Source organism: Mobula hypostoma, chromosome 6, assembly GCF_963921235.1.
Source record: "Mobula hypostoma chromosome 6, sMobHyp1.1, whole genome shotgun sequence".
Classification (NCBI taxonomy): Eukaryota; Metazoa; Chordata; class Chondrichthyes; order Myliobatiformes; family Myliobatidae; genus Mobula; species Mobula hypostoma.
In genome coordinates, this window is record NC_086102.1 from 94,737,842 (window position 1) to 94,759,190 (window position 21,349).

A 21,349-nucleotide genomic window follows, 5' to 3' on the forward strand; every position below is an offset into this window, starting at 1 on the left:
TCTTTCAGTCCTGTACACTAGCCCCTCCATACCAGACAGTGATGCAGCCTGTCAGAATGCTCTCTGTGGTACAACTATAGAAGTTTTTGAGTGTATTTGTTGACATGCCAAATCTCTTCAAACTCTTAATAAAGTATAGCTGCTGTCTTGCCTTCTCTATGACTACATCAATAAGTTGGGACCAGGTTAGATTCTCAGAGATCTTGACACCCAGGAATTTGAAGCTGCTTGCTCTCTCCACTTCTGATCCCTCTATGAAGATTGGTATGTGTTCCTGTGTCTTACCTCTCAACCATCAGGCTTTTGAACCAAAGGTTCACTCAACTTCACTTGCCCCATCACTGAACTGTTCCCGCAAGCTATGGACTCACTCTCTAGAACTCTTCAGCTCACATCCTCAATATTTATTGCTTATTAATTTATTATAGTTGTTTCTTTTTTTGTATTTGCAGAGTTTATGTTTTTGCACACTGGTTGAACACTGAAGCTGGTGCGGTCTTGCATTGGTTCAATGTAGATGGGGCAAGAGCTCTGGGATCAATACCAAATGTAAACAGGAATCTTTGCATTGTAACAGAGATGGAGGTCAATCAGCAGCATTGTACTAAAGTTGCCTTGGAGCCCCAGGTTGTCTTACCAGAGAGACAGACGGAGACACAGCATGGGAACTGGCTCTCTGTCAAATTGAGTTCATACCACCAAAGCATAATCCATTTTATTCTCCTCACATTTCCCTCAACTCTCCCACATTCTACCCTAGGGGCAACTTACAACAGCCAATTCACCTACAAACAACATGCCCTCTCATTTTGTTTTACAGCTGTGTGGATCAACCGTTGCTCTAGGCCTGAAAACCACTGGGTGCTTTAATAAAACATGATAGAAAGGAAATTTCTAGCTGCACAGCAACGAAAGCTATGTGCACGGAAGCATTTCGGTCACTAAGCAGCTACGCACCCACGCAGTGAAGTGGGAAGAGTGCCTACAAACACACCTGCCTCTGGGACAGAGAGACCTAGGAGAGTAGTACATGGCTCCCTGACAGTCGCATCACAGGTATGTAAGGTAATGAAGAAGGTATTTGGCACGCTGACCTAGATTAGTCAGGGTGTTGACTATGGGAGGAATGATCTTATGAAGGCACACACTCAATGATTCAGGAACAGCCTTTGCCATCCGATTTCTGAATGAACATTGAACCCACGAAGACTACATCACAACTTTTTTATTTCTGTTTTTGTACTACTAATTTAATTTAACTATTTAACGTATATACTTACTACAATACAGTTTTTCCTTATTACCATATATTGCATTGTACTGCTGCTGCAAAGTTAACAAATTTCACAACATATGCTGGTGATGTTAAAACTGATTCTGATTCTGATCCTGAGGGAGAAAGATTTAAAAGGGACCTGAGAGGCAATTTTTCACTCAGAGGGCCATCAATTTAGACCATAAGACATAGGAGAGAATTAGGCCATTTGGCCCATCGCGTCTGCTCCACCATTTCATCATGGCTGATCCTTTTTTCCCCTCTCCCTGGCCTTTTCCCTGTAACCTTTGATGCTGTGTCCATTCAAGAACCTATCAGTCTCTGCTCTAAATACACCCAACGACCTGGCCTCCACAGCTGCCTGTGGTAACAAATTCCACAAATTCACCAACCCCTGGCTAAAGAAATTTCTCCACATCTCTGTTTTAAATGGATGCCCCTCTATCCTGAGGCTATGCACTCTTGTCCTAGACTCCCCCACAATGGGAAAAATCCTTTCCACATCTACTCTGTCTGGCCTTTCAATATTCAAAAGGTTTCAATGAGATCCCCCCTCCTCCTTCGAAATTCCAGTGAGCAGAGGCCCAGAGACATCAAACATACCTTGTATGATAACCCTTTCATTCCTAGAATTGTCCTTATGAACCTCCTCTGAAACCTCTCCAACGCCAGCACATTTTTTCTTAGATGAGGAGACCAAAACTATTCACAATACTCAAGATGAGGCCTCACCAGTCCCTTATAAAGCCTCAGCATCACATCCCTGCTCTCATACTCCACCAACTCTACCTGCAAGTTAACCTTTAGGGTGTTTTGCACAAGGACTCCCAGTATCTTTGCATCTCAGATTTTTGGATTTTCTCCCCATTTACAAAATAGTCTGCACATTTATTTCTACTACCAAAGTGCATGACCATACATCTTTCAACATTGTATTTCATTTGCCACTCTTGCCCATTCTCCTAATCTGTCCAAGACCTTCTGCAGCGTACTTGTTTTCTCAATACTACCTGCCCATCCACCAATCTTCATATCATCTGCAAACCTGGCAACAAAACCACATATTCCATCATTTAAATAATTGATATACAGTATAAAAAGTAACGGTCCCAACACTGACCCCTGCGGAAGACCACTAGTCTCTGGCAACCAATCAGAAAAGAATCTTTTTATTCCCACTCGCTGCCTCCTACCAATCAGCCAATGCTCTAACCATGTCAGTAACTTTACTGTAATACCATCAGCTTTTAACTTGGTAAGCAACCTCATGTGTGGCACCTTGTCAAAAGCCTTCTGAAAGTCAACTATACGACATCCATTGCATCCCTTTTATCTATCCTACATGTAATCTCCTCAAAGAATTCCAACAGGTTCGTCAGGCAAGATTTTCCCTGAAGGAAACCACACTGACTTTGTCCTATCTTGTCCTGGTCATCAAGTACTCCATAACCCCATCCTTAACAATTGACTCCAACATCTTCCCAACCAATGAGGTCAGGCTAACTGGTCTATAATTTCCTTTCTGCTACCTTCGTCCTTTCTTAAAGAGTGGAGTGACATTTGCAATTAAACAGTCCTCTGGGATATTGCCAGAGTCCAATAAGTTTTGAACACAATCTCTAACGCTACCTCTTTCAGAACCCTAGGGTGCAGTTCATCTGGGTTGGGTGACTTACGTACCCTTAGGTCTTTCAACTTTTTGAGCACCTTCTCCCTTGTAATAGTAACTGCACTCACTTCTCTTCCCTCACACCCTTCAACATCTGACACACTGCTAGTGTCTTCCACAGTGAAGACTGATGCAAATCTCATTTAGTTCATCTGCCATCTCCTTGTCCCCAGATATTATTTCTCCAGCCTCATTTTCTAGCGGTCCTATATCCACTCTCATCTCTGTTTTATTTTTTAACATACTTGAAAAAAGTTTTTACTATTCATTTTGATACTGTTCGCTAGCTTGTTTTCATATTTCATCTTTTCTCTCCTAATGATTCTTTTAGTTCCTCTCTGTAGGGTTTTAAAAGCTTCCCAATCCTCTATCTTACCACTAATTTTTGCTTTGTTGTATGCCCTTTCTTTTGCTTTTACAATAGCTTTGACTTCCCTTGTCAGCCATAGTTGTACTATTTTGCCATTTGAGTATTTCTTTGTTTTTGGAATACAGTACATCTATCCTGCACCTTCCCTATTTTCCCCAGAAACTCTCACCATTGCTGCTTTGCTGTCATCCCTGCCAGCATCTCCTTCTAATTTACTTTGGCCAACTCCTCTCTCATACTACTGCAATTTACTTTACTTCACTAAAATACTGTTATGTCAGACTTGACTTGCTCCCTATCAAATTTCAAGTTGAACTCAATCACTTTGTGATCACTGCCTCCTAAGGGTTCTTTTACCTTAAGCTCCCTAATCACCTCCGGTTCATTACACAGCATAACAACTTCCCAGCTGTAATCATTAAAAAATGTTTTGTGCATCTGGCTGACAGAGAAAGTGGCAAAAAGACAGATACACTAACAACATTTAAAAGACACGGACCAGGTACATGGATAGCAGCAGTTTAGAGGGATATGGGTCAAACGCGGGCAAATGGGACCAGCTTAAATGGGCATCTTGGTCAATGTGGATGAGTTGGCTCAAAGGATGCTGTGTGACTCTCTGATATCTGGGGGGTGCAGCTGGAATCTATGCAAACTCTACACAGACAGCATCCAAATTTGGGATTGAACAGAGTTGTAAGGCCACAGTTCCACCAACACACAGAATATTACAATCAAGGTGGTATGTTTCAGCAAAATCTGTTTTACAGATTAACTCCATCCTTTCTTTGTATTGGACATTGTTTGTGAGGTTTCTTAAAAAAATCTGTTTAAAGATTGTGCAACATTTGGAAGGAAGTAGCCAATTAATCACACCGCCTGCTCCATTATCTAGTTTGCAGGTAATCATTCATTCCATTCTGAAAGCTCCTTTTCAAACAAGTGGTGTGCTTTAGATCTTAAAAAGGTTGCCACATAGAAAATCCCTTCCTTGTGTTGATTTTAGTTCTGCTACCCATTAAGTATAAGTTTGCATCCTCAGTTAGTGCCCATCGCAACTGGTCTAAGTCTATCACAGGACAGAGGGCTCTTTCCTCCTTCCTTAGCTCTCTGTTTCCCGGATACTGCAGACACCAGAAACCTTTAAATTAAAGCAGAGAGAAACAGACCTGAGGTGTGGCTGTGTTTCTCTCTCTTTACCATTAATACAGGGAGTGGCTTTCTCGGCCTCTCAGGGTAGTGAAAAGTGTCAAACACACTACGTAGAGTCAATTAAACAGCAGGTTCACTCTCTGAAGAATATTGGTGACACGGATGGGGTTTTAACATCACTCCAGAGTTTTAACATCACTATTCCCAGGACAATATTTTTGAAGCCAATGAACAAAAAAAGAACAATAATTCAAAGTTCAAAGTAAATTTATTATCAAAGTACATATATATCACTGTATATGTGTACAGCCTTGACATTCATCTTCTTGTGGGCATACTCAATAAGCCTATTATAGAATAAAGGAAAGGTACGTCACATCCGGAGTTTCTCCGGTTAGCGGACGATTTCCCTCCACGCCTCTCTGACGTGGTGGGGAACCGCGTACGAGGCAAGATACAGCAGTGGTTTGCCATTGCCTTCTGCTGGGTGAGTTTCCAAAGAGGTCACCAGCTCGTAACCCAGCACGAATGGAAAGCGAGCAGGGGAGCCGGCTGGATTCGAACTCGGGACCTTTCGTCCCGAAGTCCGATGCTGATGCCACTACACCACAAGCAGGGTCCATAATAGAATAATAACCAATAATAGAATCAGTGAAAGACTGAACCAACGTGGGTGTTCAACCAGTGTGCAAAAGACTACAAACTGTGTAAATACAGAAAGAAAGCAATAATAATAAATAAATAAATAAATAAATAAATAAATAAGCAGAGTTTTAGATGTCATGCCAAATCTTTGCAAACTCCGAAGGAAGTGGTGATGCTGCTGTGCTTTCTTTGTAATTGTTCTTGCATGCTGGGCCCAGGACAGTTCTCCAAAATAATAACATGGGTGAATTTAAAGTTGCTGACCCTCTCCACCTCCCATCCTCCAATGAGTACTGGCCCAAGGACCTCTGGTTTCCTCCTGCTCAAGCCAATAATCAGCTCCCTGGTCTTGCTGACATTGAGTAAGAGGCTGTTGGTGTGGCATCACTTGGCCACAACAACAACCTCCTATATCCTGATTCATCGCCACCTTAGATTTGACAAAAAAAAAGAAAAGATTTGACCTATGAATATGGCGTTGGAACAGTGCTTAGTTGCATAGTCATAAGTGTACAGCGAGTAGAGCAGGGGGCTAAGCACGCAGTTTTGTGATGCACCTGTGCTGATGGAGAATTATAGAGGAGATGTTGTTGCCAATCTGGGGATCTGGGGTCTGCAAGTGATTAAATTGAGGATCGAATTGCAAAAGGAGGTATTGAGGCCAATGTCTTGGAGCTTATTGATTAGTTTTGAGGGTATGATGGTATTGAATGCTGAGCTGTAGTTGATAAAGAGCATCCTGATGTATGCACCTTTGCTGTCCAGTTGTCTCAGGGTTGGGTAAAGAGCCAATAAGATGGCATCTGCTGTGAAACTGTTGTTTGGTAGGCAGATTGGAGTGGATCCAAGTCACTTCTCAGGCAGGAATTGAATGTTTCATCACCAACATCTCAAAATACTTCATCATTGTAGATGTAAGTGCTACTGGATGATAATCATTGAGGCAGGTCACCATGTTCTTTTTAGACACTGCTTGAAGTAGCTGGGTACCACAGACTGCCGAAGTAAGAGGTTTAAGATCTCTGTGAACACTCCAGTTAGTTGATCAGCGCAGGTTTTTAGTCCTTGGCCAGGTACCCTGTCTGGGCCAGATGCTTTTCATGGGCTGCCCACACGTTGGCCTCAGAGACTGAAATAGCAGGGTCACTGGGGGCTGTAGGAGCTCGTGATGGTTCCTCCATGTTTTGATTGTCAAAGTGAGCATAGAAGGCATTGAGCTCGTCTGGAAGCAAAGCCCTGCTGTTGCCTGTGTCACTTGATTTAACTTTAGAAGAGGTGATAGCATTCAAGCCCCATCACAACTGTTGAGCATCCTTTGTTGATTCCAGTTTAGTCTGAAATTGCCACTTCACCCATGAGATGGCTTTCCAGAGATCTCAGTCACCGGACTTGAATGCTGGTGGAACTCAGCAGGCCAAGCAGCATCTATGGAGCAGAAAAAACTGATGGAGTTTTGGGATGAAACCTTGAATCAGGACCTTTAATCAGAACCGGAAAAGTGAGAGGCAGAATGTGTAACGTTGCAGAGAGGCAATGGGGCAGAGAAGGTTGTCCATGATAGGTTAGAGACTAGAGGTGTCCTGTGGATATTTACCTTCTGAGAGAGAGAGAGAGAGAGAGGGATGAATGCAAGTCAGAGTAAGATTCATCATCACTGATATATGACATGAAATTTCTTTTGTGGCAGTAGTACAGTGCAAACACAAAAATAAATAATATCACCAAAAAAAAAAGGAATCGCAGGAAAATGGACCATTCAGAAATCTGATCGCTTTTCCTAAATCATTGCGGGTGGGTCTTCAAGCTTTTGTACATCCCCCCTGATGGTGTTAACAAGAAGATGACGTCCTGGATGATGGATAATGCCTTTTTGAGGCACCATCTGTTGAAGATGTCATTGAGGGTTGAGCTTGTGATGGAGTTACTGAGTCTATAAACTCTGCTGTTATAGAGCCTTGGATGCTTCCTCCAGGCTGTGATGTACCCTGCCAGAATTATCTTCGCTGCACATCTATTGACATTTGTAAGAGTTTTTGCTTGTGATCAAATCTCCGCAATCTCCTGTTGAAGTAGAGCTGCTGACATGCATTCTGTCAACGGTGATTACACTGGCAAATTTATAGCTGGTGTTTGAGCTGTGCTTAGCCACACAGTTATGAGTATAGCAAAAGTAAAGCAGTGGGCTAAGCATGTATCCTTGAAGTACACTTCTGTTGAAGGAGATGTTATTACCTGTCTGCACTGACTGTGGTCTCCCAAGAAGGAAATTGTGGATGCATTTGCAGTGGGAGGTGCGGAGGCCTAGGGTTTGAAGCTTGGTTACCAGTATTGGAGAATGAAGCTATAATCAATAAACAGTAGCCTAATGTATGCCTTGTGGTTGTCTAGTTGCTCCAAAGCAGTGTGAAGAAGCAGTGAGATTTCGTCTCTGTAGACCTTTTGAGATGGTAGGTCAATGGCAGTGGGCCCAGGTCCATTCTCAGGCAGGAGTTAATCCTAGCCATCACCAAGCTCTCAAAGCACTTAATCTCAGTGGATGTGAATGCTACTGCCATAACATACAGGGCAGATTATTGACCCAGAGTTGTGTGTGCCTGGAGTATGCTGATAGTGAAAGCAAATACAATGGAGGCTCTGAGACAGGCACACGATTGTGCAGAGAATGGAAGTATATGGACTTCTGTAGATAGAAGGGATTAGTTCAGTTCTAGTTTAGTTACGGTATTGTGGGCCACAGGGTCTATTGCTGTGCTGTTCTGTGCTCTATACTCTCCCAGTCTACCTTGTCATGATACTCGCACTTTATTCATCCACCTGCATTGGTCTTTATTTGTGACTGTAACAGTATCTATATTCTGTATTCTGTTTTCCTTTTGCACTTTCCCAGTGTACTTTCGTATGGAATGATCTGTCTGGATGGCAAGCAGACAAAAGCTTTTCACTGTACATGTGACAATAATAAACCAACTCCAATTCTAATTCAGAAGCCAAACAGAACCTTCTGTAGTCTGTAAGACATGCATGCATTTTGATTGATTATCCTGATGTTTAAAGGGATTCGTACACAAACATTTGAAATGCAAACAGAGCAACACACAATCTGCTGGGGGAGCTCAGTGGGCCCAAGCAACATCCGTGGGGGAAAGACATTGCTGCTATTTCAGGATGAAACCTTGCATTGGGACTGATAGATTGAGACCTGAAGCAGGGTTTTGACCCGAAACATTGACACTTCCTTTCCCTCCACAGGCGCTGCTCGATCTGCTGAGCTGCTCAGCAGAGTCTGTTGCTCCAATTCCAATGTGTGTGTACAAATCTCCTTAAGCAACAGGATAAACAAACAAAACTGTCAGAATATCATGTAGGTTCCTCACTTTTTATAGACCTCAGAAAGCCATGATGACTGTTAGTCGGAGCTTGGTTGAGATCGCAAACACGAGGAAATCTGCAGATGCTGGAATTTCAAGCAACACACCCACAGTGCTGGTGAACGCAGCAGGCCAGGCAGCATCTCTAGGAAGAGGCACAGCGACGTTTCGGGCCGAGACCCTTCGTCAGGACTAATGGAAAGAAGAGATAGTAAGAGATTGTGTTCCTCCGTCAGCTTCAGGGAAGGCAGCCTAGAACGTCATTGAAGAGAGGTGCCAGCAGACCATAGCTTGCTGCCGAGTCCAGGCATTACATGCTAATCAACAAGCCTTAAAGGACAGGAAGACTGTTAAGAGCATACAAATTAGGAACATGCATAGCCCACTCAGTTCCTTGTAAATGCCTCACTATTCAATAAGATGATGGCCAGTCTATTACCTCAGCAGCATTTCCCTTCATATCAAACACTCTCCCCACCTCTGTCTTGAGCGTACTCACTGATTGAGTCTTCATTACTTCAGGAGTGAGAATTCCAAAGCTTTATTGTTCCCTGGTTGAAGAAATTTAATCTCACCTCTTCCTTAGATGGCTGGTTTTTTGTGACCTGGGTCTAGACAGCCCAGCTAGAGAAGACATCAATCTACATCTGCTGTCAGTTCCTGTAATTGATGCACATTTTAATTAGATCATTTTTCATTCTCCTAATCTCAGCAGGATTTAGATTCAAATTGTAAACCTCAAAAACTGCAGACGCTGCAAAAATACTTGGCAGGTCAGGCAGCATCTGTGGTGACAGGAAAAATGGAGTTGGTATTACTGCTTCTTGTGTTTAAGCCAGAATTAGCCAGTTATGACAGAAACAGGAAAGACTGATTATTTGACATTGAATCAGATTTATTATCACAGGCAGATGACATGAAATTCATTGTTTTGTGGCAGGAATACAACCCAAAGACATAAAATTACTATAAATTACAGAAATATATAATTCCAAAGAAAAGTAAAAACAAATAGTGTTTATAGTTTCATGGACCATTCAGATATCTGTTGGCAGAGGGGGAAAAAACCATCTCAGAATCATTGATTGTGGGTCTTCGGCCTCCCTGATGGTAATAATGAGAAGAGGCCATGATCTGGCTGGGATAGTCATGGATGCTATCTTCTTCACACACCATTTCTTGAAGATGTCCTCAGTGGAGGGGAGGGTTGTACTGGTTGGGTCTACAACCCTCACAGCTCCTTGTGATGCTCTGCTTTGGCAGCTCCATACCACCTTGTGATGCAACTAGTCAGAATGTCCTCTACCATACATATATTGAAATTCCTAAGAGCCTTTGGTGACATACCAAATCTCCTTGATCTCCTATAAAAACAAAGCTGCAGCTGTGCCTTCTTTGTGATTGCATTGATGAGTTGAGCCCAGGAGAGTTAAAGTAGAATTATTCAGAATTGAGATGAGGGATCTGTCCCACGCGCCCTCTGATCTCTGCTTCTGGATCCTGTTTTAATGATGCCCAATGTAAGCTTGAGGAACAACCTCTTCCCTCTGAGCACTCAGGACTTGACTCTCATTGCAGAATCTGCACTTTCCTCAAATCAAAACTTTGGCTGAGGTCTTATTAATGGTGACAATTAGTGTTCATCAGTTTTTTTCTCCCAGACTGAGACTTGGAAAAAGGATGACATGACCACTTTGGGAGTTTTACCAACCCTGACACCCTGTGGAAAGCTTTCACTATTGCTACTTCAGAATGTTAAAGCCAAACTGAAGCCTATTGCCACAAGTACAGTGGCGTGCAAAGGTTTGGGCACCCCCAGTCAAAATTTCTGTTACTGTGAATAGGTAAGCGAGTAAAAGATGAACTGATTTCCAAAAGTTGAAGATGACAGTGGCTGCAACACAAGCCCAAAGCATGATCAATCCACCCCTGTGCCAAAAAGTTCTATTTTAATTTCATCAGTCTACAGGACTTGTTTCCAAAATGCATCAGGCTTATTTAGATGTTCCTTTGCAAACTTCTGACGCTGAATTTTAGCCGCAATGAGCAAAGGTATGTTTGGAGAAAAAGGGTGCAGAATTTCATGCAGAGGTGCAGAACACCTCTCCAACTGTTGAGCACGGGGGCAGAATGATCATGCTTTGGGCTTGTGTTGCAGCCAGTGGCACCGGAACATTTCCCTGCTAGAGGGAAGAATGAATTCAGTTAAATACCAGCAAATTCTGGAAGCAAACATCACACCGTCTGTAAAAAAGCTGAAGATGAAAAGAGGATGGCTTCTACAACAGGATAATGATCCTAATCACACCTCAAAATCCACAATGGACTACCTCAAGAGGCACAAGCTGAAGGTTTTGCCATGGTCCTCACAGTCCCCTGACCTAAACATCATCGAGAATCTGTGGATAGACCTCAAAAGAGCAGTGCATGCAAGATGGCCCAAGAATCTCACAGAACTAGAAGCCTTTTGCAAGAAAGAATGGGCGAAAATCCCCCAAACAAGAATTGAAAGACCCTTAGCTGGCTACAAAAAGTGTTTACAGGCTGTGATACTTGCCAAAGGGCTGTTACTAAATACTGCCATGCAGGGTGCCCAAATTTTTGCTTCAGGCCCTTTTCCTTTTTTGTTATTTTGAAACTGTAAAAGATGGAAATAAAAAAGTTTTCTTGCTTAAAATATTAAGGAAATGTGTCATCTTTAACCTCATGCCTTTTGGAAATTGGTTCATCTTTAACTCGCTTAGCTATTCACAGTAACGGAAATTTTGACCAGGGGTGCCCAAACTTTTGCATGCCACTGTACACGTATGCACAGGCACAATGAAAGACTTTGCATGCAGAAGCATCACAGGCACATAGCATCAGATACACAACATTCACAATAAAACTATTAATTTAAAAAAACTTTACAAGAACGAGCTCAATTAGAATAAAAGTTGAAATGTAAAGTGGTAATAGTGTTGTATGCTGTTGTGTGTTGTATAGTGATCAGAATTATGTCAGGTTGCTTCAAGAACTGAGTGATTGGAGGAAAGTAGCTGTCCTTGAACCTGGTGGTGTTGGATGTCAGGCTTCTGTACCTCATGCATAATGGTATCTGAGAAAAGATGGTAGAAATCATCGATGATGGGTGTTGTCTTCTTGAGTCAGTACCTCCTATAGATACTACCAAAGTATCTGTGATATATTAGATACCACCAATGTGTCCATGATGTATCCAGCTCTGTCCTCTACTCTCTACTCTCTGCAGCTTCTGTGCATTCAAATTACTGCACCAGACCGTGATGTAGCAAGTCAGGGTACTTTCAGCAGTGCATCTGTGGAAACTTGTTGGAACGTTTGATCCTAAGACACTTGGCAATGGCAGCTACACATTGATTTTTAATTATAGATGCTGGAAGTAAAACAGATCTGGTAAGATGAAAACAGAGCTAAGCTTTCACCATTGTTCACGGCTGACCTGAAGTTCCCTGGCCTGATGTGGGTTCCCAGATGCTGAAGAAGCTAGATTGCATGCTCACCTCTATTAGTCGGGAACTGAGATCCAGAGTCAGGGAGTTATGTTGCAGCTATATGAAAATCTAGCTTGGCTGCATCTGGAGTATTGCATTCACCTCTGGCGCACTATAAAGGTAGGAAGTGGAGGCTTTGGAAAGGAAGCAGAAGTGATTTATCAAGAGGTGCTACCTCTTGATATAAGGGGTACTACCTTGAATAGAGATAATAAGCTGTAAGGAGAGGCTGGACACATTAGGGTGGTTTTCTCCGGAGCAGTGGAGGCTGTTGAGAGACTTGACAGAAGTTGATAAGATTATGAGAGGCATTGATGGAGCAGACAGACAGGATAGAAATGTCTAATACTAGCGGGTATGCATTGAAATTGAAGTGTGAAGCTGGTTATTCTTCACAGAGTGGTGGGTGATAGTGGAGACAGAGGCATGTGAGAGATTCTTAGAGACAGATGAATGAAGAGATGTAGGCAAAAAAGTTAGATTTTTAATGAATAGGTGAAACTTTGGTGCAGTGTTGTGGGTTAAAATGGCTGCTCCTGTGCATTATTTATTTATTTAGAGATACAGGCCCTGTTGGCCTAATGAGTCTGCACTGCAAAATTACACCGATGTGAACAACTAGGCTACTAACTTGTACGTCTTTGGAACGTGGGAGGACACTGGAGCACCCAGAGGAAACCCACATGGTCATGGGGAGAATGTCCAAACTCCTTATGGACAGTGGTTGGAATTGAACTTCAGTCACTGGCGCTATAACAGTTCCATGCTCTATTTATTTGAGATGTTCAGTTTGAAGTGTAGATCTGTAACGTACTAAGCCAAGTGTTGTTGACCTCTCTCTCTCTCTCTCTCTCTTGCTTTTGTCCTCTCCAGCATCCCAATAGTAAAGAGTGGTCCTGAGGTACCACACGTCAGCTACGTGATGGAACAAAGCTGATAGATCTCCAAAACAACAATGGACGTACAGGTATGGTCACTTTTGAGGGAGATAAGACCATAAGACATAGCAGTAGAATTAGGCTATTCAGCCCATCGAATCCACTCTGTCATTTCATCATGGCTAATCCATTTTCCCTCTCAGCCCTCGTCTCCTCCCTTTTCCCCATAACTTTTGACAACCTGACTAATCAGGAACTCATCAACCTCTGCTATAAATGTACTCAATGACTTGGCCTCCACAGCCATTCATGGCAATGAATTCCACAGATTCACCACCCTCCCAGTAAATAAATTCTTCCTCATCTCTGTTCTAAATGGATGTCCCACTATTCTGAAACTGTGCCCCCTGGTCCTGAACTCACAGTCTATGGGAAACATTCTCTCCACATCCACCCTGTCTATACCTTTCAATATTTGATAGGTTTTGATGAGATTCCCACTCATTCTTCTAAGCTCCAGTGAACACAGGCCTATAGCCAATAAATGCTCCTCATACATTAACCCTTTCATTCCTGGAATCATTCTCATGAACCTGCTCTGGACCTCCCCAATGCCATCACATCTTTTTGCAGATAAGGAACCCACAACTGCTCACAATACTCCAAGTGCAGGCTGATCAATGCCTTATAAAGCCTCAGCATCACATCCTTGCTTTTATATTCTAGTCCTCTCAATGAATGCTAACATTGGATTTGCCTTCTTTACCACCGACTCAACCTGCAAGTTAACTAACGAAAGGTCTCGGCCTGAAACGTCAACTGCACCTCTTCCTGGAGATGCTGCCTGGCCTGCTGCATTCACCAGCAACTTTGATGTGTGTTGCTGCAAGTTAACTTTTAGGGAATCCTGCACAAGGACTCCTAAGTCCCTTTGCACCTTGGCTGTTTGAATTTTATCCCTGTTTAGAAAATAGTCTACCTCTACCAAAGTGCACGACCATCCATTTCCCAACACTGTATTCCATCTACTATTTCTTTGCCCATTCTCCTAATCTGTCCAAATCCTTCTGCAGACTCCTGTTTCTTCAACACTAATACCTCCTCACGTATCATCCGCAAACTTGGCTACAAAGCCATCAATTCCATTATCCAAAATGTTGACATATAATGTTAAAAGAAGAGGTCCCAACCCTGTCCCCTGCAGAACACCACTAGTCACTGCCAGTCATCCAGAACAGACTTCCTTTATTTCCTCTCTTTGTCTCCTGCCAGTCCGCCAATCTTCCATCCATGCTAGAATCTTCCCAGTAATACAACAGGTTCTTATCTTGTTAAGCAGGCTCACGTGCAACAGCTTGTCAAGGGCCTTCTCAAAATCCAGGTAAACAACATTCACTGACTTTCTTTTGTCTATCCTACCTGTTGTTTCCTCAAATGTTTTCAACAGGTTTGTCGGGCAAGATTTCCCCTTAAGGAAGCCATGTTAACTTCGGCCTATTTATCATGTACCTCCAAGTACCCTAAGATTTCAATTTTAATAATGGACTCCAACATCTTCCCAACCACTGTAGTCAGGCTAACTGCACTATAATTTCCCTTCTACTGCCTCCCTCCCTTTTTAAAGAGTAGAATGATATTTGCAGTTTTCCAGTCCCCTGGAAGCATTCCTGAATCTAGTGAGTCTTGAAAGATCGTTATGAGTGCCTCCACAATCTCTTCTGCTATCTCTTTCAGAACCGTGGGGTGTAGTCCATCTGGTCCAGGTGACTTATCAACCTTCAGACCTTCCCAAGCACTTTCTCCTTTTATATAGCATCTACATGACTTGTGTCCCCAATACTTTCAAATTCTGGCATACTCCACTGTGAAGACTGAAACAAAATATTTATTCAGTTCATCCGCTATTTCATTGTACCCTATTACTACCTCTCCAGTGTCATTTTCCAGTGATCCAATATCCATTCTTTTACGCTTTATGTATTTGAGAACACTTTGGATATTCTCTTTTATAATATTGACTAGCTCCCCTTCATATTTCATTTTTTCCTCTCCTTTTGTTTTTAAAAAGCTTCCCAGTCCTCTAATTTCCTCTTTTTTTCTCTATCTCTTTTGTTTTTGCACTGTCTTTGGCCTCCCTTGTCAGCCACGGTTGCCTCGTCGTCCCTTTAGAATAGTTCTTCATCTTTGGGATGTACCTATCTTGCACCTTCCGAACTGCCCCAGAAACTGCAGAACATCTGACTTTTCTCTCCTCCCTCTCAAACTGAAAATTGGTGACTGCTACCTCACGTGCGGGACTATGTCCTCATTATTACAGAGCGACCTTGAAACCCATGAAAGGAATGTCACATACATTTGCAAGGTGATGCTGGAATGGGGAACTATAAATTGAGAAAAAGTTTGATAGACTGTAGCTATTTCTGTGGCAGCCAAGAGGCTGAAATACAATTGATTTGAATTCTTATATCACTGAGATTCACTCAGAATGAGGCAGAAAGATGAATCTTGAATCAAGAGTTAGTGGTGGGGGTGAAGGAGACTCGAGAAGCTATAGATAGCCGTGGAATTGGGAGTCGGGGTAGGAGGAGAAGGAGACTCGAGAAGATATAGATGACCATGGAATTGGGAGCAAAAAAACAAACTGCTGAGTGAAAGCGGCCCAGTCTATCACACAAACTAGCCCTCCCCATCATTGACTCTGTCTACACATCCTACTTCCTTGGGAAAACAGCCAGCATAATGAAGGACCCCTGTCATTCTCCCTTCTCTCAACCCTGCCCCCACCTTCCATTAGGTGGAAGATACGAATGTCCGAGAGCACATGTCACCAGAACAGCTTCTATGCTGCTGTTATTGAATGAGCAATTAGGGTGAACTCTTTGTCTCTCAATATAGCTCGTAGTAGCTCTTGCATTTGTTGTAGTATACCTGCACTGCATTTTCTCTGTAACCATAGTACTACATTCTGCTTTCTGTTCTCAATGTCAGCAAGACCACAGAACTGATTGTAGATTTCAGGAGAGGGAAACCAGAGGTCCATGAGCCAGTCCTCATTGGAGGATTGGAAGTGGAGAGGGTCAGTAACTTTAAATTCCTGTGTGTCACTATCTCAGAGGACCTGTCCTGGACCTATCATATAAATGTAATTGCAAAGAAAGCACAACAGCGCCTCTACTTCCTTGGGACTCTGCGGAGATTTGGCAAGTCATCAAGAACTTTGACAAACTTCTATATATGTGTGCTGTGGCTGCATTACGGCCTGGTATGGGAACAGCGATGCCTTTGAGTGGAAAATCCTACAAAAGGTAGTGGATTCGGCCCAGTGCATCAATGCAACCATTGAGCACATCTAAATGAAACATTGCCACAGAAAAGCAGCATCCATCATCAAAGATCCTCACCACTCAGGCCTTGCTCTTTTTTTCGCTGCTGCCATCAGGTAGAAGGTACAGGAGCATCAGGACTCACACCACCAGGTTCAAGAACAGTTACTACTCCTCAACCATCAGGCTCTTGAACAAAAGAGGATAACTACACTCATCATGAGGAAATCTGCAGAGGCTGGAAGTTCAAGCAACGCACACAAGAAATGCTGGTGAACGCAGCAGGCCAGGCAGCATCTATAGCAAGAGGTACAGTTGACGTTTCGGGCCGAGACCCTTCTTCAGGACTAACTGAAGGAAGAGCTAGTAAGAGTTTTGAAAGTGGGAGGGGGAGGGGGAGATCCAAAATGATAGGAGAAGACAGGAGGGGGAGGGTTGGAGCCAAGAGCTGGACAGGTGATTGGCAAAAGGGATATGAGAGGATCATGGGACAGGAGGCCCAGGGAGAAGGAAAGGCGGGGGGGGGGGCGCGGGGAACCCAGAGAATGGACAAGGAGTATAGTGAGAGGGACAGAGGGAGAAAAAAGAGAGTGAGTAAGTAGATAAATAAATAAATAAGGGTTGGGGTATGAAGGGGAGGTGGGGCATTAACGGAAGTTAGAGAAGTCAATGTTCATGCCATCAGGTTGGAGGCTACCCAACGGAATATAAGGTGTTGTTCCTCCAACCTGAGTGTGGCTTCATCTTGACAGTAGAGGAGGCCGTGGATAGACATATCAGAATGGGAATGGGACGTGGAATTAAAATATGTGGCCACTGGGAGATCCTGCTTTCTCTGGCGGACAGAGCGTAGGTGTTCAGTGAAATGATCTACCAGTCTGCGTCGGGTCTCGCCAATATATAGAAGGCCACATCGGGAGCACCGGACGCAATATATCACCCCAGCCGACTCACAGGTGAAGTGTCGCCTCACCTGGAAGGACTGTTTGGGGCCCTGAATGGTGGTGAGGGAGGAAGTGTAAGGGCACGTGTAGTACTTGTTCCACTTACAAGGATAAGTGCCGGGAGGGAGATCGGTGGGAAGGGATGAGGGGGACGAATGGACAAGGGAGTCGCGTAGGGAGTGACTCTTACTATCTCTTCTTTCAGTTAGTCCTGACGAAGAGTCCCAGCCTGAAACATTGACTGTACCTCTTCCTATAGATGCTGCCTGGCCCGCTGTGTTCACTAGCATTTCTTGTGTGTGTAACTACACTCATCTATTGAGATGTTCCCACAACCAATGATCTCACTTTAAGGACTCTTTATTTTGTTATTTTATGCTCTCGCTATTTATTTATATCTGCATTTGCACAGTTTGTTGTCTTCTGTGCTCTTGCTCTTCCATTGATCCTGTTTACAATTACTGTTCTATAGATTTGCTGAGTATGCCCGCAGGAAAAAGAATCTCAGGGTTGTGTGTAGTGACATGTATGTACTCTGATAATAAATTTTACTTTGAACTTTGACCTTTTGAACCTTTTTTCTTTTCACACTATCTCGATGAATGCCATAATCCATCTCGCCAGCATACAAAAGCTTTTCCCTCTATCTCAGTACATGTGATAATAAAAACATTATCAATCCAGCAGGTCAGAGAACGTCCCTGAAGGCAGCTTCATCAACATTTTTGGTTAAGTCCTGATGCAGTAAACCATCTCTTTTCTCTACAGACACTATCTGACCCGTTGGTTCTACGAGCAGTTTGTTTGCAGTTGAAAGTTGTCACTGAGAGAGGATGGAAGAACTTTCCACAAGTTGTTCTATAGGAATTGGGGATCTTGGAAACAACAGAGAATGTGAGGTAGACTCACAGAAGCTCTTTAAAAATGGATGATTTAGTAAGAGTCTGTTGCCGAAGGCAGGGTAACAGTGGGATTAGTATGAGATTTATGCAGTATAAACACAACCGATTGCAAATATCTTGACTTTTGATTTATTGTGAAAGACTTTTATCCTCTTGTGAATTGCTGGTTTTTCCTGTTGAGCTAACTGTTGGTAAAACATGGCAACTTAAAAGCCATGGACAATAGGAAGTGTGCTGTGGGAGGTCCATTCACAGGGCCCGATCCTGTGCTCCAATCAGAGTGCTCTTGCATCACTGCTTTGGTTGATGGGTTTGCTTCCGCTGGAGCCTGAGAGGCCAGCAACTCTCCCACCCCTGCCTGTGCTGAAGTTAGCTGTTAGTTCTGTGGCCAGCCCCCTATTGTTCTGTCTCTGTATGATGAGCTATGGCAAAGTGCATCAGACCTTTCTGTTGCAAAGTAAAGTCCGACAATGTCAGAATTCTGGGTGTGAGCTGATTCAGGATGTATGGGAAGATATGGGACCATAGCTGTCCATTATTGTGCCTTTAGCTCAGCACGACAAAGGAGGGGCCAAGATTCCTGATGTGAAGCAGACACCAGAGGACTTGATGTCAAAACAAGACCCCATCTGTAGAATCAGTTAATGCTGAATTCCTTCCTATGGCTTCTTTGGAAAGAATAAGATGCAAGGCTTTTAACCACTTGTGCTCACAGCCGATTTGTGTGCTTGCAGTTCAGTGAGTCTTGATGCTTGGCCACTTCAAACAACAAGAGGATGGACAGGCAGAGAACAGCAGCAGAGCGAGTAGATGAGTAGATAGATAGTTTATACAAAGCTTACAGTGCGGGACAGAGGTGAAACAGTTTCGGGAGGGGATTCTGCAACAGAACATTGATACACTGAAGACATGGGCACAGACTGAGGGGGAGGGGAGAGTGACTGATTGGGTTGGTGCTGGGTGAGGTCAGGCAGAGAGTTGAACAGAGACACAGAAACTTGTTTCAAATCCCTTAGGTAGTCCACGCCAACAGCCATTCAAATTCAAACCTTAACTTCAGGAATCCCCACTCCCCATCAGGGTCTATGTCATGGCAAAGCCTCTCCCCCTCCTCTCCACCCACACTCCTTCGACACCTCTCACAGACCACTCAACCCTCACTGACCGGTTTACAGGCTCTCTGCCCCTGTTTGAATGGTTTCGCGTCTCTCGTCTGTGACCGGTTTCAGGTCTCGCTCTCCCTTTCTGACCGGTTTCAGGTCTCCCTCTGCCTCTCTGATCAGTTTCAGTTCTCTCTCTCCCTCTCTGACCGGTATCAGGTCTCTCTCCCTCTCTCTCTGACCAGTTTCAGGTCTCTCTCTCCCTCTCTGACTGGTTTCAGGTCTCTCTCTCTCTCTATCACCGGTTTCAGGTCTCTATCTCTCCCCCTCTCTGACCGGTTTCAGTTCTCTCTCTCCCTCTCTGACCAGTTTCAGGTCTCTATCTCTCCCCCTCTCTGACCGGTTTCAGTTCTCTCTCTCCCTCTCTGACCGGTTTCAGGTCTCTCTCTCTCTATCACCGGTTTCAGGTCTCTCTCTCTCTCCCTCTCTGACCGGTTTCACGTCTCTCTCTCCCTCTCTGACCAGTTTCAGGTCTCTCTCTCTCTCCCTGTCTGACCGGTTTCAGGTCTCGGTCTCTCTCCCTCTCCCCCTCTCTGACCGGTTTCAGGTCTCGCTCTCCCCCTCTGTGACCGGTTTCAGGTCTCTCTCTCTCTCTGACCAGATACAGGTCTCTCTCTCTCCCTCTCTGTCCAGTTTCAGTTCTCTCTCTCCCTCTCTGACCGGTTTCAGTTCTCTCTCCCACTCTCTGACTGGTTTCAGGTCTTTCTGTCCCTCTCTCTCTGACCAGTTTCAGGTCTCTCTCTCCCTCTCTGACCAGTTTCAGGTCTCTCTCTCTCCCTCTCTGACCGGTTTCACATCTACCCCTCTCTCTCTGAAAGGTTTCAGGTCTCTTACTGTCTGACCGGTTTCAGGTCTCTCTCTCCCCGTCTCTGACCGGTTTCAGGTCTCTCTCTCACTCTCTGAACTGTTTCAGGTCTCTCTCTTGCTCTCTGACCAGTTTCACATCTCTCTTTCCCTCTCTGAAAGGTTTCAGGTCTCTCTGCCCCTCTCTCACCGGTTTCAGGTCTCTCTCTCGCTCTCTGACCAGTTTCAGGTCTCTCTCTCCCTGTCTCTGACTAGTTTCAGGTCTCTCTATCGCTCTCTGACTGGTTTCAGGTTTCTCTCTCTCCCTCTCTGAGCGGTTTCAATTCTCTCTCTCCCTCTCTGAAAGGTTTCAGGTCTCTCTCTCTGTCCCTCTCTGACGGGTTTCAGGTCTCTCTCTCCCTCTCTGACAGGTTTCACATCTCTCTCTCTCCCTCTCTGAAAGGTTTCAGGTCTCTATGGCCCTCTCTCACCGGTTTCAGGTCTCTCTCTCCCTCTCTGACCAGTTTCAGGTCTCCCTCTCCCCGTCTCTGACTACTTTCAGGTCTCTCTATCGCTCTCTGACCGGTTTCAGGTCTCTCTCTGACCGGTTTCAGGTCTCTCTCTCCCTCTCTGAGCGCTTTCAGTTCTCTCTCTCCCTCTATTACCGATTTCAGGGTCTATCTCTCACTCCCTGTCTGACTGGTTTCAGGTCTCTCTCTGCCTCTCTGACCGGTTTCACGTCTCTCTCTACCTCTCTGAAAGGTTTTAGGTCTCTCTCTCTGCCACTCTCCGACCGGTTTCCGTTCTCTCTCTCCCTGTCTGACCGGTTTCAGGTCTCTCTCTCCCTCTCTGACCGGATTCATATCTCTCTCTCTCTGATCGTTTTCAGGTCCCTCTCTCTCTCCCTCTGTGACCGGTTTCACGTTTCTCACTGCCTGTATGACAAGTATCAGGTCTTTCTCTCCCTCTCTGACCGGTTTCACGTCTCTCTCTCCCTCTCTGAAAGGATTCATGTTTCTCACTCTGTTACTCTCCGACCGGTTTCCGTTCTCGCTCTCCCTATCTGAACGGTTTCAGGTCTCTTTGTCCCTCTCTGACCGGAATCAGTTCTCTCTCTCTCTCACTCTCTGACCAGTTTCAGTTCTCTCTCTCCCTCTCTGACCGGTTTCAGGTCTCTCTCTCTCCCTCTCTGACCGGTTTCAGGTCTCTCTCTCCCTCTCTGACCGGTTTCACATCTCTCTCTCCCTCTCTGAAAGGTTTCAGGTCTCTCTCTCTCTGTCCCTCTCTGACCGGTTTCAGGTCTCTCTCTCCCTCTCTGAGCGGTTTCAGTTCTCTCTCTCCCTCTCTGACCGGTTTCAGGTCTCTCT

General features: G+C 44.3%; 1 protein-coding gene across 6 annotated transcripts in view; it reads left to right on the top strand.

Annotated features, from left to right (window-relative positions):
- LOC134348215 (pleckstrin homology-like domain family B member 2) overlaps nucleotides 1–21,349 on the top strand; it is a 308,822-nt gene that overhangs the window by 13,950 nt on the left and 273,523 nt on the right. For 5 of the 6 annotated variants that reach the window (XM_063051250.1, XM_063051252.1, XM_063051253.1 and 2 more), the window contains exons 2-3: nucleotides 821–1,056; nucleotides 12,866–12,959. In XM_063051250.1, the coding sequence (XP_062907320.1) occupies nucleotides 12,948–12,959 (12 nt within the window). In that variant the 5' untranslated portion in view covers nucleotides 821–1,056; nucleotides 12,866–12,947. The remainder of the gene's footprint in view (nucleotides 1–820; nucleotides 1,057–12,865; nucleotides 12,960–21,349) is intronic. The other variant, XM_063051251.1, reaches the window with a different exon arrangement.